General features: G+C 38.1%; 1 protein-coding gene across 2 annotated transcripts in view; it reads right to left on the bottom strand.

The window, feature by feature from the left end:
- The window catches only part of AGFG1 (ArfGAP with FG repeats 1), a 71,315-nt gene that overhangs the window by 38,515 nt on the left and 5,050 nt on the right, over window positions 1-27,750 (bottom strand). For both annotated transcript variants that reach the window (XM_011951941.1, XM_011951942.1), the window contains exons 2-3: window positions 3,830-3,945; window positions 265-427 (exon numbers count right to left, since the gene is read on the bottom strand). In XM_011951941.1, the coding sequence (XP_011807331.1) occupies window positions 265-427; window positions 3,830-3,945 (279 nt within the window). The remainder of the gene's footprint in view (window positions 1-264; window positions 428-3,829; window positions 3,946-27,750) is intronic.

Raw genomic sequence — 27,750 nt, 5'->3', positions numbered from 1 at the left:
TTAGCCAGGATGGTCTCGATCTCCTGACCTTGTGATCCGCCCGTCTCGGCCTCCCAAAGCGCTGGGATTACAGGCTTGAGCCACCGCGCCCGGCCATATATATATATTTCAACCACTTAACAATTTCTTAATGTATAATAAACCACTGGAACACAATGCTACTGGCATACAAGGTTATGCTGCTGTCTTAAAGAATTCTCAAATTCTTGATACTCAAGCCCTCTTTAAGTCGAAGCTTCCTACAAAGATTCAAAGACTACTCACCTGACTAGGTGTGCCCTTATTTAAGTGCAGTGTTGGTGCAGAATCCCCTAAAAGAGATTTCAGTGGTTTGACCTCAGGTGTGCTGCTTGTGCTACTGGCAGAGGACCCGGAAATAGATGCATGAACTGATGCCACGACTTTGGCTTGTTCTGGCGGGACATACCTAAAACACATAAAAACCAGTTAACTAAAAAAAAAGTAGGTAATTCTATACCAAAAAATAAGCTTAATTCTAACTTCGTACATGACTGTTTCACCATTAATCTTATCTGAAAACCCTCTCACACAGAATACCTTTGCATATTTTTTTAAAAAGGAACGATAGCTTAAGACTACACCCAAATTTCTAACATTACAGTTAACGGCCTAAAATATAAAGGCTTATTACAACTGCAAGAATAAGATCATCCCATTTTAAATGAACAAAAGAAGCAATTCACAGAAGACAGGAGACACAGAAATGAAAACACTTTTAACCTAACAAAAATGCAAATTAAGGTTTTATTCACCTACAAGCTAAGTGTGAACTTTGCAATTTTTTTTATTGCTACCTACTAAAATATATAAATAGGTGTGCTTTGTGCACCAGAAGTACCACTTCTAGAAACATTCTTAAGAATTGGTAAGTGTATACAGATGCATGTACACACGAATGTTAATCACAGTCCACTCTTTATAATTTCAAAAAAACTGGGAAACAAACCCAACATCTATCAAGAAAAAAATATTTACAATAATACAATACTCATAGCTACTCTGCTTTGACGTGGAAAGATAAAACCTCACAGATCCTTCAGATTTTATTCCAGTCATGTAAATACATGATTTATGTGAGGAGGCGAGTCGAGAAAGGAGAGGCAGCAAAGATATAATAATGTCCAAACACTAGCAATCCTAACCTCTCGGTGTGGGATTATGTGAGAGCTTTTGCTCTTGTAATTCTGGGTTTTGTCCTACCCTCCTTATTCCCCATATGAAGTAGGTGAGGAAAGAAGGAAAACTATGCTTAAGAGCACCTGTTCCAGAGACAAGAGTTCAAATCCCATCTCTATCACCAAATGGCTGTGAAACCTTGGGCAAACTATTAATACTTCAAAACTCTTTGTGCTTCTATTTTTTTCATTTATAAAATGGAGAGACAGAGTTGCCTAGGTTTAAACAAGTTAACATTTGTAAAGCACTGAGAACAATTCCTGGTGCAGATATTAACTACATAAGTGTTCATTATCACCAAACCACTTAATAATCACAAACAATACAACCGGCTTTTTTAAAGTAAATGAGAGAGACAAAAGATATATGAGAATGAATACAAGAACTTGTACCTTCCCATAATTTAGCATACTACTAATACAAATTCTTGAGTATCGCCAAGTCTTATCAAAGGATAAAATCAAACGATAGTTACTGGTTCAAAAGACTTGCCTGACAAAGTAAAGAAACTAATCTTGTATAACACAGGAAGTGATTTTGAGAACTGGTCAAAAGAACAATTTCAAAATCCCTTTGGATAACAACAGCATCACTGTTTTAAGTGTAGTTACAGTGAGTATTTTTAGGGAGGCTGCATCTGGATAGTGCTTATTCCATGTTAGAAACCAACTTCACTGCTCTCTAGCTATATGTTACGGGTGTGAGGGAGTCTGGATTAAAAACATACTGTTCCTGGCCCTCTTAATGATGGTCACCTGTCCCACCACTTGAAGTCTCTGTTTTTATAACTCTTATTATCCTGTTTCTCAGGGAAGAAAAAAAAAAAACAACACACAAATTGTAATTATTTGAGGTTTCTAGGTATTTGTGTTACAGTCTGAATGAATAATACATTACTGTTATAAATGTGGAGGTAAGAATCTATGATTTTAATTCTACCGTTACTGACACTCACTTTTCTCTTGATAGCTAGAGCTGACCATAAGCTAATCCCTAACCAAACTCTCTTTCTGAATTGGTAAAAGTAACACAGCCAAGAAAAAAAAAACTAGGTTAGGGCTATATAAGGAGAACAGTCTTTCCTATAGAGTAGAATGTCTAGGAAATTCAGAATCAAAAAGATAAAAGGATAATTATACCTTTCGTTTTAAAAGAATCATTTATGCTACCATATTTTTACCATCAATCCACCTTCTAATATTTTCTTCTTTCCTGAGCTTAAATTTTACTGGTGTATTTTAATCTATTTTCATACCTGATGTCTTCTAGTATAGCTGAATATAGCCCTGATCAATCTTGCCTTGCAAAAAGGAGTCTATTTTAGGCAGGGTGCGGTGGCTCACACCTGTAATCCCAGCACTATGGTAGGCTGAGGCAGGTGGATCACCTGAGGTCAGGAGTTCGAGACCAGCCTGGCCAACATGGCGAAATCGCGTCTCTACTAAAAATACAAAAAATTAGCCAGGCGTGGTGGTGGGTGCCTGTAATCCCAGCTACTTGGGAGGCTGAGGCATGAGAATCGCTTGAACCCAGGAGGCGGAGGTTGCAGTGAGCCGAGATCACGCCACTGCACTCCAGCCTAGGCGACAAAAGCAAAACTCAGTCTCCAAAAAGAAAAAGAAAAAAAGTAGTCTATTTTGGAAAGTAGTAAGAATACAAATTTTGATATAGCATGCAAGTCAGAGCTAATGTGCTCCTGAATGAAGGTAAAGACCTCTGCTGTAAGCCACAGCAAATGTTCCCTCAGGACCAAAACAGGCTCTGAACACTTGGGTTGAAACACAGCTCCTCAAGCAAACAAGAAGCTCATTACTTCCCCATTATTTATTGCCTCTATTTTGATTCTCTGTCCCATCTTTCTAACCTCCCAAGATGAAAATATCCACTATTCAATACTATTAAAGAAACAACCAAAAGAGTTCATAGTTAATGAGTCTTAGTAACTATACTTAAATTGTGCTCATATAGCTAAAAATGCAGAGCCCTCAGTAGCTGAACACTAGCTTTATGGATATAGTCCCTATTCCATTGGAAGGGGCTTACTAGCTATATGTACAACCTGTTGGAATTACTTTTTAAAAATTAACATCTGATAGATTTAGTTAGGCAAAAGTAAATGCTCCCTTCTTAACCAGAAAGTAAACTGATTTCTTAGGTGGAGAGAAAAAATATTTTGAGCAAAGGCTACAACAGACAATTAGGTGGATGGACTACCACACCAGAGCTTTATTTAGCATAGTGCCTAGTATATAGAAGATGTTACTCAATAAATTAAAAAAAGATACAACTCAGTAAATACTTGCTAAATTAATGATTTTTAAGAACAGAGGCTTTGTAGGGCAAAACATATTTAAAGAAGCTAACAGCGATAGGGAATGATTAGAAGGAAGAATCCCTAACTTTCCTGGTAATTATTATAACAAACAGGCTGCTGCCAGAAACAGATGAGTTAAGATAAAGTAGAAGTAAAGGTTTTCGGAAACCAAACCAACAAAAAGCCAAGGGATAATGAATTATATACCTATCTAAGCTCTCACTGTCTGTCTTTTATCCTTCATTGTGTCAGACTAACCTTACCCATATAACTATGTGATTTGGGGAGGCTTTAGTCTACATACAACTCTTCACTCACCATCTTTTCTTTTCATATTTTTCTTGTAGAAACTCTTTCACTTTTTGTGGATCCCTGAAGTCTGGAATTGCTGAAGATCTATCATCAAATAATCCTAGCCAAATCTGTTTACAGACCTTTGGAAAGAATCAAAAAAATAAGTGTTAAATTCAACATCTTCACTTAATGAAATTTTAAGGGGATATTGTGATTCTTTCAGGAAGCTAATCTACATAATAATTGTATTAATATGCTTTCAATGAGTATACTAATAAACAGAAATAAAGGAACTAAATTTCTTTTTAATATGTTGTAGTGTGCAGTAAAATTTTAGCAACAAAATCATTAAAAAGGGGAAATGAACAGTGAAATGGGATTTGAGAGGACCTGGGGTCTTTTCAGTCTTGGCATAATCATAAACTTCACCATTAGCAAAGTCATGTAACCTGTGTAATTCTCAGTTCCTCTACTCACAAAACAAAGGAATGAACCAATAGTAATTTTACAGGCCCTTTAGCAAGTCTAAAAAACCAAAAAGAACAAGCAAAAATACTAGAATCATAAACAATTTACTGTAAAACTGTAACAATAAACACAAACATAAGGCAAACACACTATTAGCTTTATAGTTGTCTCCTATGCATTTTTGGTCTGATAGCTAAAAAATGAGAATCTGAGAAATTTAACTTTCAGAAAAACCAAAAGAGAAATGAAATAAAACAGCACAAAAAGAATTATAAAGAGAAAAACTGATAAAGTAGACTTCATCAAAATAAAAAACTATTCTTCAAAAAACTTAAACACAAAAATCAAGATAACTGATAAAAAGTATTTGCAAAATGTGTAAGAACTTGAAACTGCAATATATAAAGAACTCCCACAACTCAATTATAAAAGACAGATAACCCAACGCTTGTTTCGGTTTTTGTTTTTGAGAAAAGGTCTGTCTCTATAGCACAGAATGGAGTGTAGTGGTGCAATCTCAGCTTATTGCAACCTCCACCTCCCAGGCTCAAGCCATCCTCCCACCTCAGCCTCCTGAGTAAGCTGGGACTACAGGAGTGCAGCACCACAGGTGGTTAATTTTTTGTATTTTCTGAAGAGACAGTGTTTCACCATGTTGCCCACGCTGCTCTCAAATTCATGAGCTCAAGCGATCCACCCGTCTCAGCCTCCCAAAGTGCTGGGTTTACAGGAGTGAGCCACCACGCCCAGCCAACACTTGTTTAAAGAGGGGGCAAAAGGTCTGAACAAACACTTCAGCAAAGGTATCAGCAGCCCACTATCATCAGTCCTGTATAAAATGCAAATTAAAATGACACTGAGGCCGGGTGCGGTGGCTCACACCTGTAATCCCAGAACTTTGGGAGGCCGAGGCAGGCGAATCACCTGAGGTCAGGAGTTCGGGACTAGCCTGGCCAAAATGGTGAAACCCCACCTCTACTAAAAATACAAAAAAATTAGCCAGGCCACTAAGTAGTGGCACATGCCTGTAATCCCAGCTACTCAGGAGGCTGAGTCAGTAGAATCACTTGAACCCAGGATGGGGAGGTTGCAGTGAGTGGAGATCACGTCACTGCACTCTGGCCTGGGCGACAAGAACAAAACTCCATCTTTAAAAAAAAAAAAAAAAAGACACTGAGACTCCACAAGATAGACATGCATAGATACTACTAGAAAAGCTGAAAACAAAGTGTGACCACACCATGTGTTGGTAACAATGTGGAACAACCGGAACGCTTTAGAATGTAAAATAGTATAAGCACTTTGGAAAACATTTGGCAGTTTCTCAAGAGTTAAACACAGACCTGGCATATGACGTAGCCATTCTACTTTTAGGTATTTATTCAAGAAAAATAAAAGCACTTTTCCACACTCAAACTGTACATAAATATTTATAGCAGCTTTACTAATAACCCCAAACTGGAAACAATCCAATTGCCCATAAACAAGTGAATAAACAAACAAATGGGAGAATAGCCAAAGAAGAATATTATTCAGCAATTAAAAGGAGAAAACCATTAATAAGAGAAACACAAATAAACTCAAGACTATGCTGAAAGTAACCTTTGCATGCCCCCCACCAAAACGTATATACTGCATATTTCCATTCATTTAAATTTTCAACGTAAACCAGTCTACAGCGAAGAAAACCAGACCAGTGGATTCATCGCAAAGGGTTGCACAATGAAAATATATACTATCTTGTTATTGTGGTAGTGGTTTCACAGTATATACAAACGTCAAAACTCATCAAATTGTACACTTTAAGTATGTACACATTACCAATTTAAATATTCAAAAGTTATCAATTATTCCTTAGCAAAGTTATCAAGAACAAGTCAACAAGTTTCCAAAATTACATTATTTTAAAGAATAAGCAATTACAACACTATGAAAAGAACATGGTATCTGGTTTCAAAAATGCTGACAACTATTTAAGAAATCAGCGAAGGAAGAGCATACTTCTCAATCTTACCTGCTCACTGAACTGGGTACGGAATAAATAAGAGAAAGGATAGGAAAAAGGGCTTGCCCTTCTCCTCTCCTATCATGTCCCCAGTGTGTTTCAAAATATTTTTGTAGGCTAGACGTGGTGGCTCACGCCTATAATCCCAGCACTATGGGAGGCCAAGGCGGGCGGATCATGAGGTCAGGAGATCGAGACCATCCTGGCCAACATGCTGAAACCCCATCTCTACTAAAAATTTTAAAAAAACAAAAAAATTAGCTGGGCATGGCGGCACGTGCCTATAATCCCAGAGGCTGAAGCAGGAGAATCGCTTGAACCCGGGAGTCAGAGGTTGCAGTGAGCCGAGATCGCACCACTGCATTCCAGACTGGCGACAGAGCGAGACTCCGTGTCTGTCGGTCTATACAAATATTTCTTGTGGTTCCTTCCTATTCCAGGCTCAGTACAGAGAGTATAAAGTCATTTAGGAAGTGACAGTTGACAAGAGTGAGGACCAGAGTGAGGCACAATCCATTACAAAAACATTTCACTGGCAACACCTGAGAAGTACAGACACCCAGGAATAGTAGTGCAACTTACTGCCAGAAATACTACAAACCTTTAAGAGACCCAGCTTGTCCAATAATATTTAGCCAGTTAAAAAGAACTACATGGGACTCTCCTCAGGCAGAAACCTAATTAATGATTCTCCCAAAATGTAATTCTTTAAGATTTTTAAAGATTTATCAGTTACATTCATAAAGGGAGGCCTGGAAGTTTTTCTTTTAAAATAGAAGATTTTAAAATAGAAGATTTTAAAACTTCCCAAATGAGAAAACAAGAGACAGGGTAGTTATTTACCCAAAGCCATGAAACTATTGACTGTATTTGATGGACACTTTATTCTCTACATTCTAAAACCTCTGCCATATATAACTTTTTAAAATTAAAATCAATAAATGAATAAATAATAAGCATACAAATAAATAAAAAGAAGCAGATGGGCTAAGGGCAGACAGATCATAGAGCTGCCATCTTGGCACTCATAATGGTAATGCAAAGCAAAGATGGAGTGCTTGATGATAAAATATTTGACATAAGCAGCCTGTAGAATTCCCTCAAAATTGTATATACTAACTGCTGTGGTTCTGTTCCTGCTCTCTGAAAGGTCACATTGCTGGAGAAAAAGTCATTAAAAATAGTTGCTTGAGTCCCCTAGAAATTCAAACCATCTCACTTTCAAAGTCCCTCAAAGTTATTAATCAGCTCTAATTTCCCATTATATTGTCCCACAGCAGCTATTTCCTATATTTATAGATCAAAATCCTAACCATTCTTGACACTCTTGGCAGTTGAATTCTTACTCAAATGAAGTAACTCTCAATATATGATTCCCAATTCCGTAAATCAGCAAGCAGCATCAGTGTCAACTAAGAACTTGATGGAAATGCAAGTTTTCAGGAGCCACTCAAGACATGGGAAATCAGTCCCTCTAGGTAGAACCCAGCAATCTGTTGTATCAAGTCCTCCAGGTTATTCTGAAATGGGTGAAAGTTTGAAAACCAACGCTTTAGTAACATCTAGGCCAGCAGATGGAAACTTACTTTCTACCTGTAATTTTATTCATCTTTCCTTGCTTCTGTATCAGCACATCAGAGAGAGAGGGAAACAGAGATTCAAACTATACATAGCTTTCAGCATTTCCCAAATATAGCCAGTAAACCCATTATGGGGCAAGATTCATTTAACACAGACAGCGTTTCAGTGACACATCTGGGAAAACATCAATTTCTAACTCCTTATGACCTACTCATAGTTCAGTCCCTGAAAGGTTGCCTTCTGCTCCTAACACTGCTATTTCAGGCATCTAGACTTGCTGATGCTGATAAAGTCTCTTTTCTGCTTGTTTTGGTTTTTTAGTAAAATAAACACCATCAATGGAAAAAAGGGGATTTCAGGGTTGGGAAAAAAGGAAGAGAATGAATTGACTAGGAAGCACTGAAGACTTGTGGCCATCAATATCTAAAGTGAAACTAGTCAGAAGGCTGTGTTTTTCTCCAGCTTTATCTGGCTATTTAGGTAAAAGTAGGTAGAATATTGGTTTAATCGAGCAGAATAGGACAGACAGTGGAAAAAGGTGATTATATTAACAGACCATGGAATCTAAGCTGAGAAAAACAAAGACATCATGAGGAAGATAGATAACAAAGGGATTTAGTGAAATGAAGGAATAGAGGTGCTGATGACTGTCCCAAAATTGCTGTGGCTCCAGTATTAGAGGGAGTAAGCCGGAAAGACAGAATCAGTGGTGGTGAGAGAACTAGATGCTTGAAACTGAAATCTGGAAGGTGATACAGTTAACAATCAATAAAAGGTCTAAAGTAGTATGGAGGATCACTGGAGGTCAAGGAATTCAGGAGGCCATGTAGATATCTATGTGGATACTGGAACCGCAAAAATGATTAACACTAGTGGGAATAAAAACAGTATTTAAAATGAATGAGGGGGCTGGGTACGATGGCTCACGCCTGTAATCCCAGCACTCTGGGAGGCCAAAACGGATGGACTGCTTGAGCCCAGGAGTTCAAGACCAGCCCGAGCAACATGGCAAAACTCAGTCTCTACAAAAAATATAAAAATTCGCTGAGCATGGTGGTGCATGTGTAGTCCCAGCTACTAGGGAGGCTGAGGTGAGAGAATCACCTGAGCCCGGCAAGTAGAGGTTGCAGTCACCCTTGATCATACCACTCTATTTCATTCTGGGTGTCAGAGTGAGATCCTGTCTCTAAATAAATAAACAAATAAATAAATAAATACTGAATAAGGAAGACTGGTATGATCGCAACAAGAAGATGCAGCAAGTGATAAAATCTATTGACATGAAAAGTGGGGGTGAGGGACTAAAAACAGCACTGAGGAGCAAGAATGACACCTAAAAAAAGGAATTATATGGAACAATGGAATTACTTTTGATGGTCCCTTTTTGGGGAGGTGAATAATCAATTCTAATTATAGAATAATGTGGTGTTTATGGTAGTTAATGAGCTTGGACAAGGGAATCAGACTGCATGAGTTTGAATTCCAACTCTGTTTGCTACTATTTGACTTGAGCAAATTAACTTTTATTTGTAAAATGCAAATAATAATAGAACCTATTTCATAAGGAGGTTTAGAGAGTTAAATAAATTAATATATGTTTTGTACTGAGAATAGGTATATAAACTTTAAATAGTTTGGCCAGGTGCAGTGGCTCACACCTATAATCCCAGCGCTTTGGGGGGTCAGTAGGTAAAGACTAGCCTGGCCAAAATGGTGAAACCCCATCTCTACTAAGAACACACACACAAAATTAACCGGGCGTGGTGGCATGCACCTGTAACTCCAGCTACTCAGGAGGCTGAGGCAGAAGAACTGCTTGAACCTGGGAGACAGAAGCTGCAGTGAGCTGAGATCGTGCCACTGTACTCCAGCCTGGGTGACAGAGCAAGACTGCCTCAAAAAAAGAAATCATATATTACTTTTGGGCCTAGCCTCTTTAAGTGGTTTGCAGTGATGGACTATGGAGTGGTGAGATAAGCAATGACTGGGAAGGGTGGTCTTACCAGGAAAATGCAGGAAATTGTAGATCTCCCTTCATTCCTGCCGCAGACACAATCAAAGCCGTCTTGACAGAGTCATCTCCCTCCTCTGAACTTCTAGCATTTTGTAGCTCTCACAGGAAACTCATTCCAAACTGCCTACTAGTAGAATAATGGAGCATGTGTCTCATTTACTTTTGGATTCCCCATAATGCTTCAAACAATGGGCTGTGCCATATTAAGTGTTCAATAAACTGGTAATACTCAAAGCCAGATCTTATGGAAGAACTAAAAATAAAATCACACCAGACAACAGAATAAATTCATAAGATTGTTAATTTTTCCCTTAATAGTCCTAATCCACTCTATAATTGGAATCATAATAGCCACTGACAGAATCTAAAATATGTTAAAGCATATTTTATCAGTCAGTTACCATAGAAACAGACGGCACGGTCAATTTGGATAATTTGAAGAAAGTTTAATAAGGAGACTATTACGAAGCATAGGTGGGTTGTAAGGAAATCACAAGGGAGAGTGTTATATCCCAGGGTTAGTAACAGCAGGGCCTACCACTACCCATTGGCATAAAGCAGGAGAGGAAAGAAAAATGTCAGCTGCCTGACAGGAACTATCAGCCCTGATAGGAACTGCAAACTTTAATGGAAGGATGCAGCCAGGCTGCAGAAATCCCACAGGAAGAAGTCAGGAAAATAAAATGTTCCCCACCAGCTGAACCCAACTAGAAACCAGGGAAAAGAAGCCGATTTGTATATCCAGACAGACCAGCTGCTTAGAGCCAGAGCAAGGAAAAGACCAGAGTGAGAAGTGCAGATAGCAGGTATCCAGCACAGCAGCCAAATCATGATAATAAATATATACAGGGCTGGCAATTTAACAAACTCAGTTATGAATACCAGAAATAGGAAACCTTCATACTCATTCCCAATTACTCATATATAAAAGGAAAGGTAAGAAACAGTGTTATATCAGTAATCCTTGAGGCGGACAGCAAATTGGAGTGGAAACTTATTGAAATGGATATTCACCTTTATTTGGAGAAAAACTTATTTTCACAAAAAAGATAAAAAGAATAAACCACATGGCATGACTCTGCTTGTAACCTCTATATAGAAAGATACAAGAATAAGGAAAGGACAGAGGATCTGAAATTTAAAGAATCTTTTTTTCACTCAGCCAATCTACATACATCCAACAAGATTTCATACTTTCTTTTTTGTCTTTTCTCTACTTAGTAGAGATGGAGCAATCCTCTAAGTACTCCTGCCTCCTTCTGGATATAAGATATAATCACAGCACTTAATAATACCACCCACAAAACACAGGAACAAATAACAAAATAGTTTAACAACTGAAAATTTGATGAACAAGTAATCAATATCTACTTTTTGGAAGCGGGCAGAAAAACTGAACAAAAATAAATATTAACAAACAGAAAATACCATTAGAAGCTCTCTAGACAGGTACCATGGACCTATGCAAAATTCTATCACCAACATATTATTTTGCCCTAAAAGGAAGAAACGAGGGAGAAAAAGTCCATACTCAGAGAAATAATCTCAAATATATGCCATGACTCAAGTAAAATACTGGAAAAAGAAGTACATTATTAATGTTAAGTATATTATTAACATTTCCTACACTGATCCAGCCTACATTACTTTATTTCTAGACCACCAGCTGATTTGTATTTCTCAGTGACATATCTCTAAACAATACATAAACTAAATGATGCCTACACAAACAAAAACACTATCCGCATGTGCTTTATGCAAGAGAAACTGATGGTTTTGCATTTACATATACCTTTTTAAGGAACTTTATGGTATATCCTATCTTAACATTTGGTTTTATAAAATGTGCTGGCAAGAATTAGAACTTATGCAACTGAGTAACTAACTAAAAATAGGCGCACACAAGCTATACGTGAGATCTCGGAGACAAAGTGCCTTTGTAAACCAGCCACATAAATTGACAGGTAAGGGAGTATCGATCGGACCTACGAGATATCAAATCCAACTTGTTTATTTTGTCCTAGGGTTTCTTTAAAAATAATTTATTTAAGCACAAACTACCTTATAACAGCTTCCTTAACGTAAAATTCAAATTCTTCATCATAGCCTATTAGGCTCAACAGAATGTGACCCCTGATTAGCCCTCCAAACTAATTTTAAACTCTTTCCAGCCCACTGGATTCCTCAGAAAGTCTTCCCTAACCACCCAATCCAAAGGGACAATAATCCCTGTACCAAATCACAGATACACACTCTCACATTATTTTCACAACCTTTATCTCATAATTTTGAAATGCAAATTTCATAAGGCAGGAACCTCCTCTCTGATTCAACACTATCTGTATGCTCGGTACCTGACACACAGTAAGCACTTAATACCTGGTATATGAGTGAAAGCAACTTCCTTAACAGCCCTCAAATATATGCACAATAGAAATTATCTTTTTTCTTTTGTTCCATCTAAAACATACACGCTGGCCTAGAACAGTTAGCTCCCCAACTTATTTAGGTAGAAATAATAAATTCACTGATCCAAATTCTCACGTCATATATAGCCAGGGATCAGCAAACTGGGCTAAATCTGGGGCCTATAAAAATCTTCTTAGAACACAGTCACACCCACTTGCTTGCCTTTTGTCTGTGACTACTTACAGCTACAACATCAGCATTAACTGCAACAAAGACCTTATGGCACCCATAAAGCCTAAAATATTTACTATCTGACTCTTCATAGAAAAAGTTTGGCAACCCCGAACATACCTGTAACCATGGACTATGCTACCATCCCAGCATCCAAGACTAGTAACAATTTAAATAGGATAATAAAAACCTGTTTCAGAGACAGGTATTAGAATGTGCACAGGGAATAACAGATAGGTGGGCAAAAATTTTTCCCTGGAGGAAGAACTTCCCAACAGCAACGACTATCTAAGAGCCAATTTATTATACATACTGATTCACTTGACAATACAGGAGAAAAAGTACCAGAATAAGTTTTGGTGAAAGATTAATAGGTATTTAACACTTGTTTTCTAAATAACTACTAAGTACAAAGAAACAGAAATGATAAAACACTTGGAAAGGGATTAGGAAATCTCACAAAGGAAAGAAAGAAGCAAATATTTAGAATACTAGAGAGAAATAAAATGCAATGGATAGTAAGAAAACTTACTTGCAAGTATCTGCATTGTGAATGAGAGCAACAACTCTAATTCAGACATCTACTGTAAGGACTTAGTAAAGGGCAGCACACACAACTCACAAACCCATAACTTATTTCACTGAAGGTCTCTAACATCAGAACTGTGTTCCAGATAGGATGAAAAGAATCAAAACCCAGCTATACTAGCTTAGAGAAAAACAGACTTGCAGACAGCATACACCAAAGCACTCCACCAAAATAAAGCAAATACTTCATGAGAACCAGGAATGCAAACAGGAAACCATCTGGGACCTGGGCAGTCTGAGTGCCTATCTCCTAAGCCCCCTCTCAACCGACCCCTCCACCAAGACAGAGTTTATCATTTTGCTTCTCATACTATGTCTTGTCCCCACTCTTGCTTCTCTAAGTACAACTTTTTGTTTGTTTACTTGTTAGCCTGCACAGAGCCCACTACATACAATTTTTCAGTTCAGATGACTAATTGTTTGAATACAGCCTCTGTGAACCTTAATTCAATTTCTGAAGAAACAGGATCTGATAAGTCACTAGCCTCAGGGTTAGGTGTCCATCCCTGGTACAATCAGGGGTGTGGATGTGTGTGTGTGGATGTGTGGTGCTGTGTTTCGTGGTTTTCTCACGGCAATAAGCCTTTTCTTCTTTCAGTAAGGAACATGAGTATGGTAAGCACCCCTCCCTACCCCCTCAACACACAGGTTATTTATGAATGTGCTTTGTAAATTACAAAGAGATTTATAAATTTAAGACTTATAATTAGTCAAGTCATAGTAGTTTCAAGGAAGATTATCGTCTGTCCAACTCTCTCAAACTAAGATAACATAAGTAAATTACCCTGTATGGTATGGTGCCTGGCACAGAACAATGGCTCTGCCTTTTAATTTTATTTACTCTGCCTTTCACGAGTTTCCTTGTTTTATCTAGTTAAATGTATCAGTTTTTACTTTGTGACTTCTTCCATTGCTTTCAGTCTACAAAGTCCTTCTGCATTCAAATGCTAAATATGTAGTTGGCTATTTGGCTGTATTTTCTATAGTAATCACTCTTAGTGTTTTACTATTAGCCACGCCCCTGCCATGTATACATCCTTACACATTACAATTTAGTTTTGCTTGTTTTTTTAATTACAAAATAATTTATTTTACACAAAAGTTGATAATAGAAACACATCCCACATACCCTTTACCAAGTCTCCAATGGTTAACATTTGCTTTACCATTCTGAGAAAAAGAATTTTTGTAACCATTTAAATTGGTGACATAACAAGCCTTTTACCCCTAAATGTGTATTTCCTAAAAATAAGTACATTCTTTTACATAACCATAGCACAATGATCAAAGCCAAGACATTAATATTTTATATTATCTGATCTACAGATTAGTCAGTAATCTTAATAATGGCCTTTATAGTAAAAAGAAAAGGTTTTCCTTGTCCAGAATCCATTAACTGTCTTGTCTCTTTTAATCTGGAACATTCTTTACTCTTTCTGTCTTTCATGGCTATGACATCTTTGAAGAGTACAGGCCAGCTGTTTGGTGGTATGACCCTTACTTTGGGCTTCCTCATGATTAAACTAATATTATGTATTTTGGGAAAGATACTACATAAGTGACATGTCCTTCCCAGTGCATCATTATCAAGAAAGACACACAACATCAATTTGTCCCAGTACTGGTGTATACTTGGATTATTTGGTTAAAACGTATCTTTATCCATTTTAAAGTCACTGTTTGTCTCCCTTGGGATTAATAAACATTTTGCAGGTGGATCTTTTGAGACTATTTTCTTTTCTTTTTTTTTTTTTTTGAGACGGAGTCATTTTCTACATGTTTATGGCTTCCTTTATGACTTAAATTTTAATGCTAAAATTTTTCTGAAATTTTGGTGTATCATGTCAGGTAACATTCCAGTTAATTTTCCATTTATTAAATAACCAACTTCCACAAGGAATGCTGAAATTCATTTGTTTTACAAGATCATTCACATTTATAATTATAAGAAGGCTACAGTATATCTCAGTATCTAATACACAGATCTGTGCCTATCCTTCCACTAGTTTCAGGTTGCTGTAATTATTGCAAGTTTATATCACAAATTACTGTGTACATAAAAGACAGAGATAAACTTAGTATTTAATAGGACAAATCCTATTTACTGTTTGTTTTACATTTACATTTATTTACTGTTTTACAAACAGTAAATAATTATTCCCAACTAATTTTACTTTTTTGTTCTTTTGGATGAGCTTTAGAATTATTTCCTAAGAAGAAAAAAAAAATCCCAAGTGTTTCCATTCCAATTGTTCTAAACTTATTTTGTGACGCCTCTTAAAGCAAAGCATTCTCACTCCCAAAGATACTACGAATCTGATAAGCAAAGTTGCAGAGGAAAAATTAACCAAAGGTGTGTTCTTGCCTTCCTCCCTCACATACAGATGTACACACAGAATAAGCTTTACATATTTTTACATTTTCCAGAATACACCTGGAACAAACAAGGAGTTTAGCAAGGGAGTGACAGAAGAGGGCTAGCTTGTTTGGTCATTTAACCTTCAGAAATGATTAAGAACACAACTTTATATTTTATTTTGTCCTGATATGAAGAACTGTTTGTGGATTATCTATGGTTTAAGGATATCATTAATACTAGCCACCTCTTAACCTACTCATCTATTATTTAGTTCAATCTAGGACTCAATGATAGTGACCTATTTGTACTGACACTCTATTGTCTTGTTGTCCTGGCGACTGGAGGCATGCATTTGTGAGGCAGCTGACCCAGGTTTGGAATGTAGTCATTGGCCAAGGAACAGAAAGAAGCTCGCCCAAATTCAAAGCAAGCCTCTGAAGTAAACCGCATTTGTACCATATTCTATGTAAATAAAACAAGAGGTGGGGAAGAAACAGTTTTCTTTCAACATTTCTGAATATACTGGTGGCTCACGGGTTTTTTTTTTTTTTTTTAAAAAAAGGAACATTCAGGCAAAGCTCTTCTAGGTAAAAACAAGATTTGCAGAAGTTTTAAATTGGTTTCAAAAACAGTTATCTCATTGAACAAAGGGGAAAATTTGGGCATCGGCAAGAATAACTGAATTTGAGTGAAACATATCAAATAAATAAATTCATAGTAATTTTAAAAAATCTAATTGGTAGATGTTGGAAATGTTATGAAACTATTTTAAAGAGTTCAATATTGAAGACCACAAATGGTGGTGCACCATATCTATTGATATTTATAAATAGTTGTAATGTTCTTAAAGAAGAATAAAGACTATTGCATCTTAATGTAAGTAACTTACTTATAAAAACGGCTATTTTTTCCCAAAACAAAAAAATTAGTGAAAAGGTACTGTTTTTATTTTTATTTTATTTTTTGAGATGGAGTCTCGCTCTGTGCAGTGACGCAATCTCGGCTCACTGCAAGCTCCACCTCCTGGGTTCACGCCATTCTCCTGCCTTGGCCTCCGAAGTAGCCGGGACTACAGGGCGTGCCACCACGCCGGGACTACAGGGCGTACCACCAGGCCTGGCTAACTTGTTTGTATTTTTAGTAGAGATGGGGTTTCACCGTGTTAGCCAGGATGGTCTCGATCTCCTGACCTTGTGGATCCACCCGCCTTGGCCTCCCAAAGTGCTGGGATTACCGTTGTAATTTTTGTAAACTTCATTAATGCCTTGTTAGGTAGCAATTGATTTCTCATCTGCTTCTGCATTTTTATGTTATGTAGCTTCTGGAAAACTCTGTATACCCATGAAAACAGAAGTTAGAAAAAACAGCAAACTGAGTCTCAGTACTATTAAACTTGTTTTTTTTTTTTTTAAACTTTAAAGAACTTCTGAAAAGGTCTCAAGGATCCCCTACAAGTCCCAAACTGTACTTGGAAAACTACTGAGTTAGAATATCACCATTTTACAATTCCTAATTAATGGATGTAGGCACTGAGCATTAGCTGCTAACATGACCAAAAATTAAAACTTTTATCGTGGTTTTTGATAAAAAAACACACCACACAACCTATGAAATAGTGGATCTTTCCCATTCCTGAAATTAAGCCCTGAATCTTAAGAAACTACAACAGCCAACCACTGGTTTACAGGTAACTGGGAGAACAGAGGAACACTAACACTATGTGGATGGCATTAGCAAAATCCAGTAGGTGGAATAAGTGACTTCGTTAGCAGGAGGGCAGAGAATAAGAATGAGTGACTGGAGAGGAAACTTAGAGGATGAAAAAAGACTTAAAGGGCGAGCAGTGTAGATTCCTTCCAGTAGTTACAAAAAGGCTCATGTTAAAACCCCAACTCTCCAGCAGATAACAACTATAAACTCTGGACAAAGTTTATAAAGACGCTAAAGGGCAACCACAAACAAGCTGAAGAGGAAAGAAACAGCACTAGGTATGTGCTTATGTGCTTTTTTTTTTTTTTTTTTTAAAGGATCATCACTTGAAAGCAGTCATGCAGGGCTGCTAAAACTCAAACAGAAATACACAAGTCTTAAAGCTTAAAGTACAAGAAGACAAGAATTTCACCACAGCCACAGCAACTGGAAAGCGAGGGGTAAATCCCAGAAGAGACGGCTAGAAAAAGAAAATAGGTACCACAAAACTTATGTATCAACTCTTCCCAAGTCTCTGGCTCACTCCTGACCTATGTGTGCATGGGGCTGACTTCAAACAGTTCAAATAAAGAACTGAGCAGAGATTTCAGCTGGCACTCACCATGGGAGAAGCAGAATTTGCTGAAGTAAAAAACAAAACAATTTAACAAAACCAACAGTTTTTGAAGGAACAAAACAGAATCCAGAGGCACTACATATATAAAGAAACAGGAAATTACAACCCATAATCAAAAGAAAAATCAATCAGCAACAGATTCTGCAATGATAAAGACTTTAGAATAAGCAGGCAATGACTTAAAATAGCTAGTACACTTATATTCAAAAACATATTACAGGCTGGATGCAGTGGCTCACGCCTGTAATCCCAGCACTTTGGAAGGCCAAGGCGGGCGGATCATGAGGTCAGTTCAAGATCAGCCTGGCCAAGATGGTGAAACTGAAACTCTGTCTCCACTAAAAATACAAAAATTAGCTGGGCATGGTGGTGGGCGCCTGTAATCCCAGTTACTCAGGAGGCTGAGGCAGAGAATCACTTGAACCTGGGAGGCGGAGGTTGCACTGAGCCAAGATTGTGCCACTGCACTCCAGCCTGGATGACAGAATAAGACTCCGTCTCAAAAAAATAAATAAATAAAAGATCATATTAAAAGAGAAAACATCCTTACAATAATTAAAAATGAACAAAATCTGAGCAGAGAAATGGAAACTCTAGAAATAACGGAAAAAATGTAAATACTAGAGATGGAAAATACAGTATCTAAAGTTAAAAATCAGAGCTTAAAGATAACAGAAGAGTAAATTGAGGATAAGAGAGAAACTGTCCAATCTGTAAAGTAAAAAGATGGAGGGGAAAAAATTAAGAGAGCCTCTGGAAACTGCAGAACAGTATCAAAATGCCTAACATCCATGGAATTGGAATCTCAGAAGGAGAGCTGAGAGAGAATGAGGCAGAAAAAATATTTGGTGGGAAAATGTTGAAATTTTCCCAATTTGGTAAATGCAAAATGTATAGATTCAAGAGCATCATCAACCACAAGTAGGATAAATACATACATATACATAAAGCATTTCCAGGTGCATCACAGTCACATTCTGAAAACAAAAAGTGTTTCACAACAACCCATCACTACAAAGAAAAAACAATATGAGATAAAGTAAATTTCAAAAAAGAGTATTATCAAACATAAAAAAAGACATTACATAACGATGGCGTAATCAAGATGACATAATAATTATATACCAGCACCAATTATAAAGTTTCAAAATACATGCAGCAAAAAATTATAGAAAAAAATAGGTAAATACACACCAGCTGTCCAATTGTTCTATCTGCAGTTACTTAACTAGACTAAAATCAGTAAGGTGGATCCACATCATCTAAACACCACTATCAATCACAGCACTATAATTGTCATTTATAGAACACTACACCCAACAACTTCAGAAAACACACTCCTTTCAAGTACATATTGTACACTCACCAAGACAGAACACGTGCTGGACCATAAAAGAGGTCTCAATAAAAAGGAAAGCAGTGAAAATATATTAAAAATGTTCACTGATGATATAGAATTAACTCAACAATCAACTACAGTAAAGGACCTAGGAAAATCCCAAATATGCAAAAATTAAACCGCTACTAAATAAATCAATGGGTCAAAGAAGGCCCACAAGGGCAATCAGAAAACATTTTGAACCAAATGATAAAATACATCAACATTTGTATAACATAGTTAAAGTAGAGCTTAGAGGGAAAATGATCACATTAAAAAGTTAATAGTTGGCAATATGAGTTTGAAGTGTACATGTCCGCTTAAACACAGATTTTTTTCAACAAAAGTTACACCAAGTTGGCTGGGCACAGTGGCTCAAGCCCATAACCCCAGCACTTTGGGAGGCCAAGGCGGGTGGATCCTTTGGGCCCAGAAGTTAGAGACCAGCCTGGGCAACACAGTGAGGCTCTGTCTCTACTAAAAATACAAAAATGAGCCAGGCATGGTGGCGTATGCCTGTGGTCACAGGTGCTTGGGAGGCTGAGGTGGGAGAATCACCTGAGCCCAGGACGTCAAGGCTGCAGTAAGCCATGATCCAGCCACTGCATTCCAGCCTGGGAGTGAGGGAACTTGTGACCCTGTCTCAAAAAACAAAAAACAAAAAATTTACACCAAGTGTTCCTGCCTCTTCGGCCTCCCCTCCACCTCTCCTGCCTCTGTTACCTCCAAGACAGCAAGACCAGTCCCTCCACTTCTTCCTCCTCCTCAGCCTACTGAACACGAGGATGAGAATGAAGACCTTTATGACAATCTACTTCCACTTAATAAATAGTAAATAAATTTTCCCTTCTTTATTAATGTCTTAATAACATTATCTTTCCTCTAACTTTGTATTCAAAAGAGCAAGCTGTAGAATCAATGACCTCAGGTCCCACCTTTAGTAAGCTAAAAATGAGGAAATAACCCAGAGTAAACAGAAGGAAATAATAAAAGAGCAAAATAATTACAGATCCCATACACATTAAGAGAGCAAGACTATTATGAATAACTTTATGTCAATAAATATGACAACTTAGATGAAATGGGCAAATTCCCTGAAAAGTACAATTTATGAAAACCAGTAGGACAAAAAGATAATCTGCACTGTGGTCATTTTCACTCTCTACCGCAGTGACACCCAGATCCGGATGTGCCTTTCCAACTTCCCAAAGAGCCCAGCATCTCAATTTGGGCAACTGGTCAAAGGTGACTAAGTCATCAACTCCCAGATTCCACCATTTGGTGCCAAAAGATGCCAACAATGGAGGGAGAAACGAGGAAGGAAGGGAGAGAAAACCCAGCTTGGTCTCCATGTCTCACAATGGTAGCTCAATCAGGTAGACCATATAAAAACAGGCAACCGGCCAAATTTCGCCCACAGGCTTTAGTCAGTCAACCCCTGACCCAGAATATCTAATACAATCTTTAAAACAGAAAACTGAAGGATTTGTACTACCTGACTTCAAGACTTACTAGAAAGGCAGAGTAACCAAAAGACAGTGTTGTATGGCATAAGGGTTAACAAATAAATAAATGACACTAAATAGAGAACATATAACCCATAATTACGCGGTCTTTTTTTTTTTTTTAATTGAGAAACATCTCATTCTGACGTCCAGGCTGGAGTGCAGTGGTGCAATCACAGCTCACTGCAGCCTAAAACCTCCCCAAGCTCAGGTGATCCTCCCACCTCAGCCTCCCAACTAACTGGGAATACAGATGCACACCACCATGCCAGGCTAATTTTTGTATTTTTTGTAGAGGCAAGGTCTCACCATGTTGCCCAGGTTGGTCTTGAACTGCTGGGCTCAAGCCATCTGCCCAACTCTGCCACCCAAAGTGCCAGGATTACAGTCGTGAACCACCATGCCCGGCCTGGTCTTTTCATTTTTGACAAAGACTCCAAAGCAACACTGAGGAAAGAAAAGTGTTTTCAACAGTAGAGCTAGAAGTGTATATATTCATGTAAAAATACGAACCTCAATCCCCATCATACCATCCACTAAAATTAATTTGAGATGGATCACAGATGTAAATGTAAAGCTTCTAAAATAAATCAGATTATCCTCATGATTTAAGAGGAAGCAGATTTTTTAACACAGGGAAGAGAAATCATTCTCTATAAAACAAAAAACTGATAAATTGTATTACATCAAAATGACAAAACTCCTACTTGCCAAAGACATCAATAAGAAAATAAATGAGGGCCAGGCATGGTGGTTCATGCCTGTAATCCCAGCACGTTGGGAGGCCGAGGCAGGTGAATCACCTGAGGTCAGGAGTTCCAGACCAGCCTGGCCTACATGGCAAAACCTCATCTCTACTAAAATACAAAAAATTGGCTGGGAGTGGTGGTGTGCGCTTGTGGTTCCAGCTATTCGGGAGGCTGGGGCACAAGAACCAACTGAACCCGGGAGGTGGAAGTTGCAGTGAGCTGAGATTGCACCACTGTACTCCAGTCTAGGCCTGTAATCCTAGCACTTTGGGAGGCCGAGACAGGTAGATCGCTTTAGTCAGGAGCTTGAGACCAACTTGGGCAACACAGTAAGATCTCGTCTCTACAAAAATAAACAGTATTAGCCAGGTATGGTGGCACGCACCTGTAGTCCCAGCTGCTCAAGGGCTAAAGTGGGAGGACTGCTTAAGCACAGGAGGTCAAGGTTGCAGTGAGCTGTAATCGCACCACTGCACTCCAGCCTGGACAACAGAATAAGACCCTACCTCAAAAAAAAAAAAAAAAAAAGGAAGAAGGGTTATTTTTAAAATCACACTTTAACTGACTTTATATGAATGTGAATAAAAAAAAACAAAACAGTGCCTCAGGAGTAGGCTCCGTCTCCACTAAAAACAAAAAGAAACAAAAAATGAGCCAGGCATGGAGGCATATGCCTGTGGTCCCAGCTGCTTGGGAGGCTGAGGTGGGAGAATCACCTGAGCCTGGGAAGTCAAGGCTGCAATAGGCTGTGACCCAGCCACTGCACTTCAGCCTGGGAGGGACAGAAGTTGAGACTCTGTCTCAAAAAATTCAGGGAAGGACTGAATAGGAAGAAGCATCCAGTGACTGTCTGTAATGATGCTTATGTGCTATATTTGTACAGGTCTTTAGGTTACCAAATTGGAAGCAATGATCAAAACTCATCCAAAAGTACACTTAAGATTCTTAAGCTCCACTGTATGTAAATTATACCTAAAAAATTGAATGAATACTGAATTCTAATTAATGATAGATATACCGGGCTAGGCGCAATGGCTCACGCCTATAATCCCAACACTTTAGGAAGCCAAGGTGGATGGATCACCTGAGGTCAGGAGTTCAAGACCGTCCTGATCAACATGGCAAAACCCCATCTCTACTAAAGATACAAAAACTAGCCCAGCGAGGTGGTTGGCACCTATAGCACCAAATCCTCCAGAGACTGAAGCAGGACAATCTCTTGAACCCAGGAGGTGGAAGTTGCAGTGAGCCAAGATCACACCACTCTAGCCTGAGCGACAAGAGCAGGACGCCGCCTCAATAAAAAAATTAGGCCAGGCGCGGTGGCTCACGCCTGCAATCCCAGCACTTTGGAAGGCTGAAGCAGGCGGATCACCTGAGGTCAGGAGTTCAAGATCAGCCTGGCCAATATGATGAAACCTCGTCTCTACTAAAAATACAAAAAATTAGCTGGGCATGGTGGCAATCACCTGTAATCCCAGCTACTCAGGAGGCTACGGCAAGAGAATCACGTGAACCTGGGAGGCGGTGGTTGCAGTGAGCCACGATCATGCCACTGCACTCCAGTCTGGGCAACAAGAGCGAAACTCTGTCTCAAAAAAAAAAATTTTTTTTAATTTAAAAATAAAAAGATATACTGCAGTTTATAGAAGTGATGTGAACTAATGTTTTGAACTTACTTTGAAATATAAGATGGACTGATGAATGAGTACAGATATCTGCTGAGGCAAATACAGCACAATGTTTATTTTACCTGTATAATTTTTCAACTTTTATATGTATTTGGAATTTTTCACAATAACGTTGGAGGAGGGGAGGAAAACAGGTAGATCCGGCCATTGTGCTATGGCTCTGAGCATTCTCTGCCCAAGTCCAGAGTCTTGCTGTAGCTATCTAGGAGAGCAGGCTCTGAGAGACAATGTAGCAGATAGCCAAACCAGGCTCCCTGCAGGCAGAGCAGCTCACCTGCCATAAAACCTACGACACTATGCTGCCGTTAGATGGCACAAAGCAGGACAAGTTCTATCAAAAGATAACTGCTCACAGCCACTCCATCCTTGGAAAGAACCTAGGATCACAGGCCAGTATGAGACTGTCCTTGAGGAAGTGGTGGGAAACATGGTCCAGTAGGAGACTGACCAAAAAATATCACCCAAATCGACAAGAAGTTATTGCAGGCATGGCCTTTGGCTACTACTACCCAAACCTTAAACATCATTACCAATTCCTCAAAAACCTATGAGGCTGGAGGGCCTGTTTATTTTCTTCTTACCAGCTCATAACATACCCCATAATCAGATGGCATACTCTGTTGCCAAAATGAATGTCAGTTGCTGTCCTGACAAACAAACAGGCTTCTTTTCCTGCAGTAAGAACCCAGTATCAATTTTAAGGAGACTGAGTAGTAGATGATGTCAGAGCAATGGAAAAGACACAGGAAAAGGACTACAACTCAGATGTGTACCAGGTAGCACTCGTGTTGCGTGAGTGTCCCACAAGGTACTGCAAGTCACCTGAGCTGCTATGTTTCCCAGGGACTTCAAGCTGGCAGGGGCCCCAGGTTACAGATTATCCAGCCCCAGAATAACTACCTGGCCTGAGGCCCCCACTGTCTTAACACAAACCTCAGGGTGAATCTTAACACAAACCTCAGGGTGAATCTATGCCACATACCACTAATACACACCCGTTATAGTCCAATCTTTGCAGATGTCACTGTGAACCATTTAGCCTCCAATTCTTTTTTTTTTTTTTTTAGACAGAGTCTCACTCTGTCACCCAGGCTGGAGTACAGTGGTGCCATCTTGGCAGACTGCAACCTCTGCCTGCTGGGTTCAAGCGATTCTTGTGCCTCGGCCTCCAGAGTAGCTGGGATTACAGGTACACGCCACCACACCCAGCAAATTTTTGCATTTTTAGTAGAGATGGGGTTTGTCACATTGCCCAAGCTAGTCTCAAACTCCTGGCTTCAAGTGATCCGCCTGCCTCAGCCTCCCAAAGTGCTGGGATTACAAGCATGAGGCATGGTGCCCAGCCAAGCCTCCAATCCTTTACAAGCAGTACAAAGTTTTAAAGCCCATTTTAACCACTCAATGTGTGGATCCTCATTCAAACAGACCATTAAGAAAAAAAAGAAAAGTAGGATACTTATGAACAACAGAAAACTTAAACACTGACCAGATGACTAGATCATTGTTAATTGTCATAGGGACAAAAATAGCACTGTTGCTATATATATTTTAAAGCCCTTGAAGTTTACAGATAACATGAGAGTTGAGTTTACGGATGAAATTTTATGTCTCACATTTGCTTAAAAATAATAAAAAGACAGCCATGTGTTGATGGAAGTTTGTTATATTATCTACTTGTGTAAATGCATTAATACCTCCACAAAAAAAAGTCTTTTAAAAAGAAACAAAAACGTTTAATGATTTATATTGTTTTAATTAGAGTCAAATAAGATTTTTTAGAAGATAACACACAACGGCAAGAAAAAACAAGCTAAGAGATTACAGGAAGCTAGAATGGTAAGGCAAACAGAAAGAAATAAACACTGTAACCTGGAAAATGTAATGTAAAAAAAAATTAAACTTTCAGAGTAGTTACAAACTAACAACATAACATCTAGCTTCTTCTATAAAGCTTTGGGTTTTCTGTCATCATTCAAAAAAACCCACAGGTTATGATATGTTCAAAACAAAGACATGTCTATATTTTCTACATTTTTGTTAATTAGTATATTTCTCTGAAAGCCAACAGTTAATTATCAAAGAATACACTCTAAATATTTTCAACTTTACTAAGTTACTACTGACTAGATTCAGCTAATATTTAGAAGAGCTATGGTGCCATACTTTTCTTTCAAAATGCTTAAGAGGCCAGACATGTGCATAAATACGCAGACACTAAATAAATATCCCTTAAATAATACAATAGTGTGCTTTAATATTTTAATTGGATGGTTTTAAAACTCAAATATCCCTCTAGGAAGCTATTCCCTCAATTAACTAATTTTGTAGTTTAAAATGTTTTCCAATGTATTATTAGTGAATGTTTTCATTTATTGATACAACTGAAATTCTGCAAAAATTTATCTCCACCCTAAATTCAATTCAAAGCATGCCATGTTCCTACGTGATACTTATTTTCTGCGTTTAGGAATCAACTGGAAAAGTATCTTTGCCCACAAAAGCACGATCTTGGGCAAGTTACTAAACCTGGGGAAAAAAATTTTTTTTTAATTTTAAAAAAATAAAACAAAACCATGATCTTACATCTATATAATACATCAATTTTCAAAATGTTTTCCTATATACTACCTTCAAATCAAGCTCATGAAATAGGCAAAACAGATACTTCTCACAGATCACAAAGGAAAATGAAGCCCAGGGAAGTGGTTTGCCCAAAGTGACAAGGTTCATAAATTGGTGGTAATCAAACTAAACCATGGATTTTTTTGAGTCCTAGTAAATTAGCCCGGCATGGTGTTACATGCCTGTAATCCCAGATACTTGGGAGGCTGAGGCAGGAGAATCACTTGAACCCGAGAGGGGGCGGTTGCAGTGAGCCAAGATGGCACCACTACACTCCAGCCTGGGCAACAGAGTAAGACTCCATCGCCCTGCCCCCACAAAAAAAGAAACTCACTTGGATATATATGCTTGCGCATTTTCACTGCTTTAGGTATAATTAAGAAATATGCAAGATTATATCACAGAGATACCTATAACGTCTCGAGGTCAGTAAGACCAATACAGAAGAAACTAAGAGCAATAACAAACAAACAAAAATTTTTTTTTGTAAATCTTTTAGTGCATGCTATTTTTTAAACAGTTTAAAATACTTATGGGGGTGTTAGAATCTGAGGGATAAAAACTCCTGAAAGACTGATACGATTAGAAGAGAAAAGTCAAGCAAAACTAAAAGCCAGCACATTGGTAAAATGGTAAGAAAATTAGAATACAGATAGCACATATGGGAAACAAAACAAAGATCATTGTAGTTAAAACATTTCTGCTGGCAATAAGGTTAAGAAGCCAGGTCATAAAAAGATTTACATTGCAAGCTGAAAAATAAGAGTTCCATACATCTTCAATCAACAGATCTTCAATGTGCAGACCAAACTGGGTCATCACTGGCTTGTTTTTATATTGCCTTAATCTAAAGATGGCTTTTACACTAAAGAATTATGTGTGTGTTAGGGAGGAGAAGTGGATTTCAAACAAAGTTATGCAACAGAGAATACAGGTGGCCCACAAAGCCTACAATATTCACTATCTGGCCATTAGAAACAGTTTCCCAACCCCAGATGTGAGCAAGAGAATAATCGTAAATCCTGAATTATTGAGTATGTAACTTAACTCTGCCACTCTACAATGACAACATATTGTTACTAAAATAACTATCAATTTTCATTATTATTAAACTCAGCAGAAAATTGAAGTTAAAATGCTCCAAGAGTTTAAACACATAACCCAAATACTAATGTAAATGACATGACAGTATGCTATGAAAACTGACAAATTCCCCTAAAGAAACCATCCAAACCAAGAATGAAAATGAAAATTGATAATTCTTCTTATAACTTCTACCACTTTAGATTCAGATTCAATAAATAAATACTATCTGAAAAGAAATATGCTGGGAATTTTCACAAGCTGGCCTAATTTTAAAAATCCTAGCATTTTTATACACAGGTATTCTAGTTACTACTAATAGAAAGTAAGGCTCAGAAGCTTCTTGCCCAAGGTTCATAACCTGCATAGTCCAAATCTGAGCTTTCAGCACAAGACCACTATATTTTTATTATGTCTCAGCCCTAAAAGACTGCAAGGGGAGGGCAGGAATCATCTCAGTTTTTGTATCCCTAGGACCTAAGGGCAGTTCCTGGCACACAGCAGGCAATTTATTTTTTTATTTTTATTTTATTTTATTTTTTTGAGACGGAGTCTCACTCTGTCGCCCAGGCTGGAGTGCAGTGGCACAATCTTGGCTCACTGCAAGCTCCGCCTCCCGGGTTCACGCCATTCTCCCACAGCAGGTAATTTATTAATAAATTTCCGCTTCAAAAATGAATCAATCATGAACGTTAATGGGAAAAGTGTACATTATTGCATGGGTTTTCAAAGCAATCATTTTGTTTTGTTTTTAATCTAGTAAAAGATAATCAAATACTGGCATGCAATGCGTGATTTTACTCCTATACATAGACCATGCCTGTGGAGCATCAATGCTTTTTCTTTTTTAGACACAGTCTCGCTCTGTTGCCCAGGATGGAGTGCAGTGGCACAATCTCACTGTAACCTCCACCTCCCAGGTTCAAGTGATTCTCC

This window comes from Colobus angolensis, unplaced genomic scaffold (assembly GCF_000951035.1).
Source record: "Colobus angolensis palliatus isolate OR3802 unplaced genomic scaffold, Cang.pa_1.0 Scaffold33, whole genome shotgun sequence".
NCBI classification, from domain to species: Eukaryota; Metazoa; Chordata; class Mammalia; order Primates; family Cercopithecidae; genus Colobus; species Colobus angolensis.
Note: the sequence above shows the minus strand (reverse complement) of the source record. Positions and strands in the feature narration are given on the sequence as shown.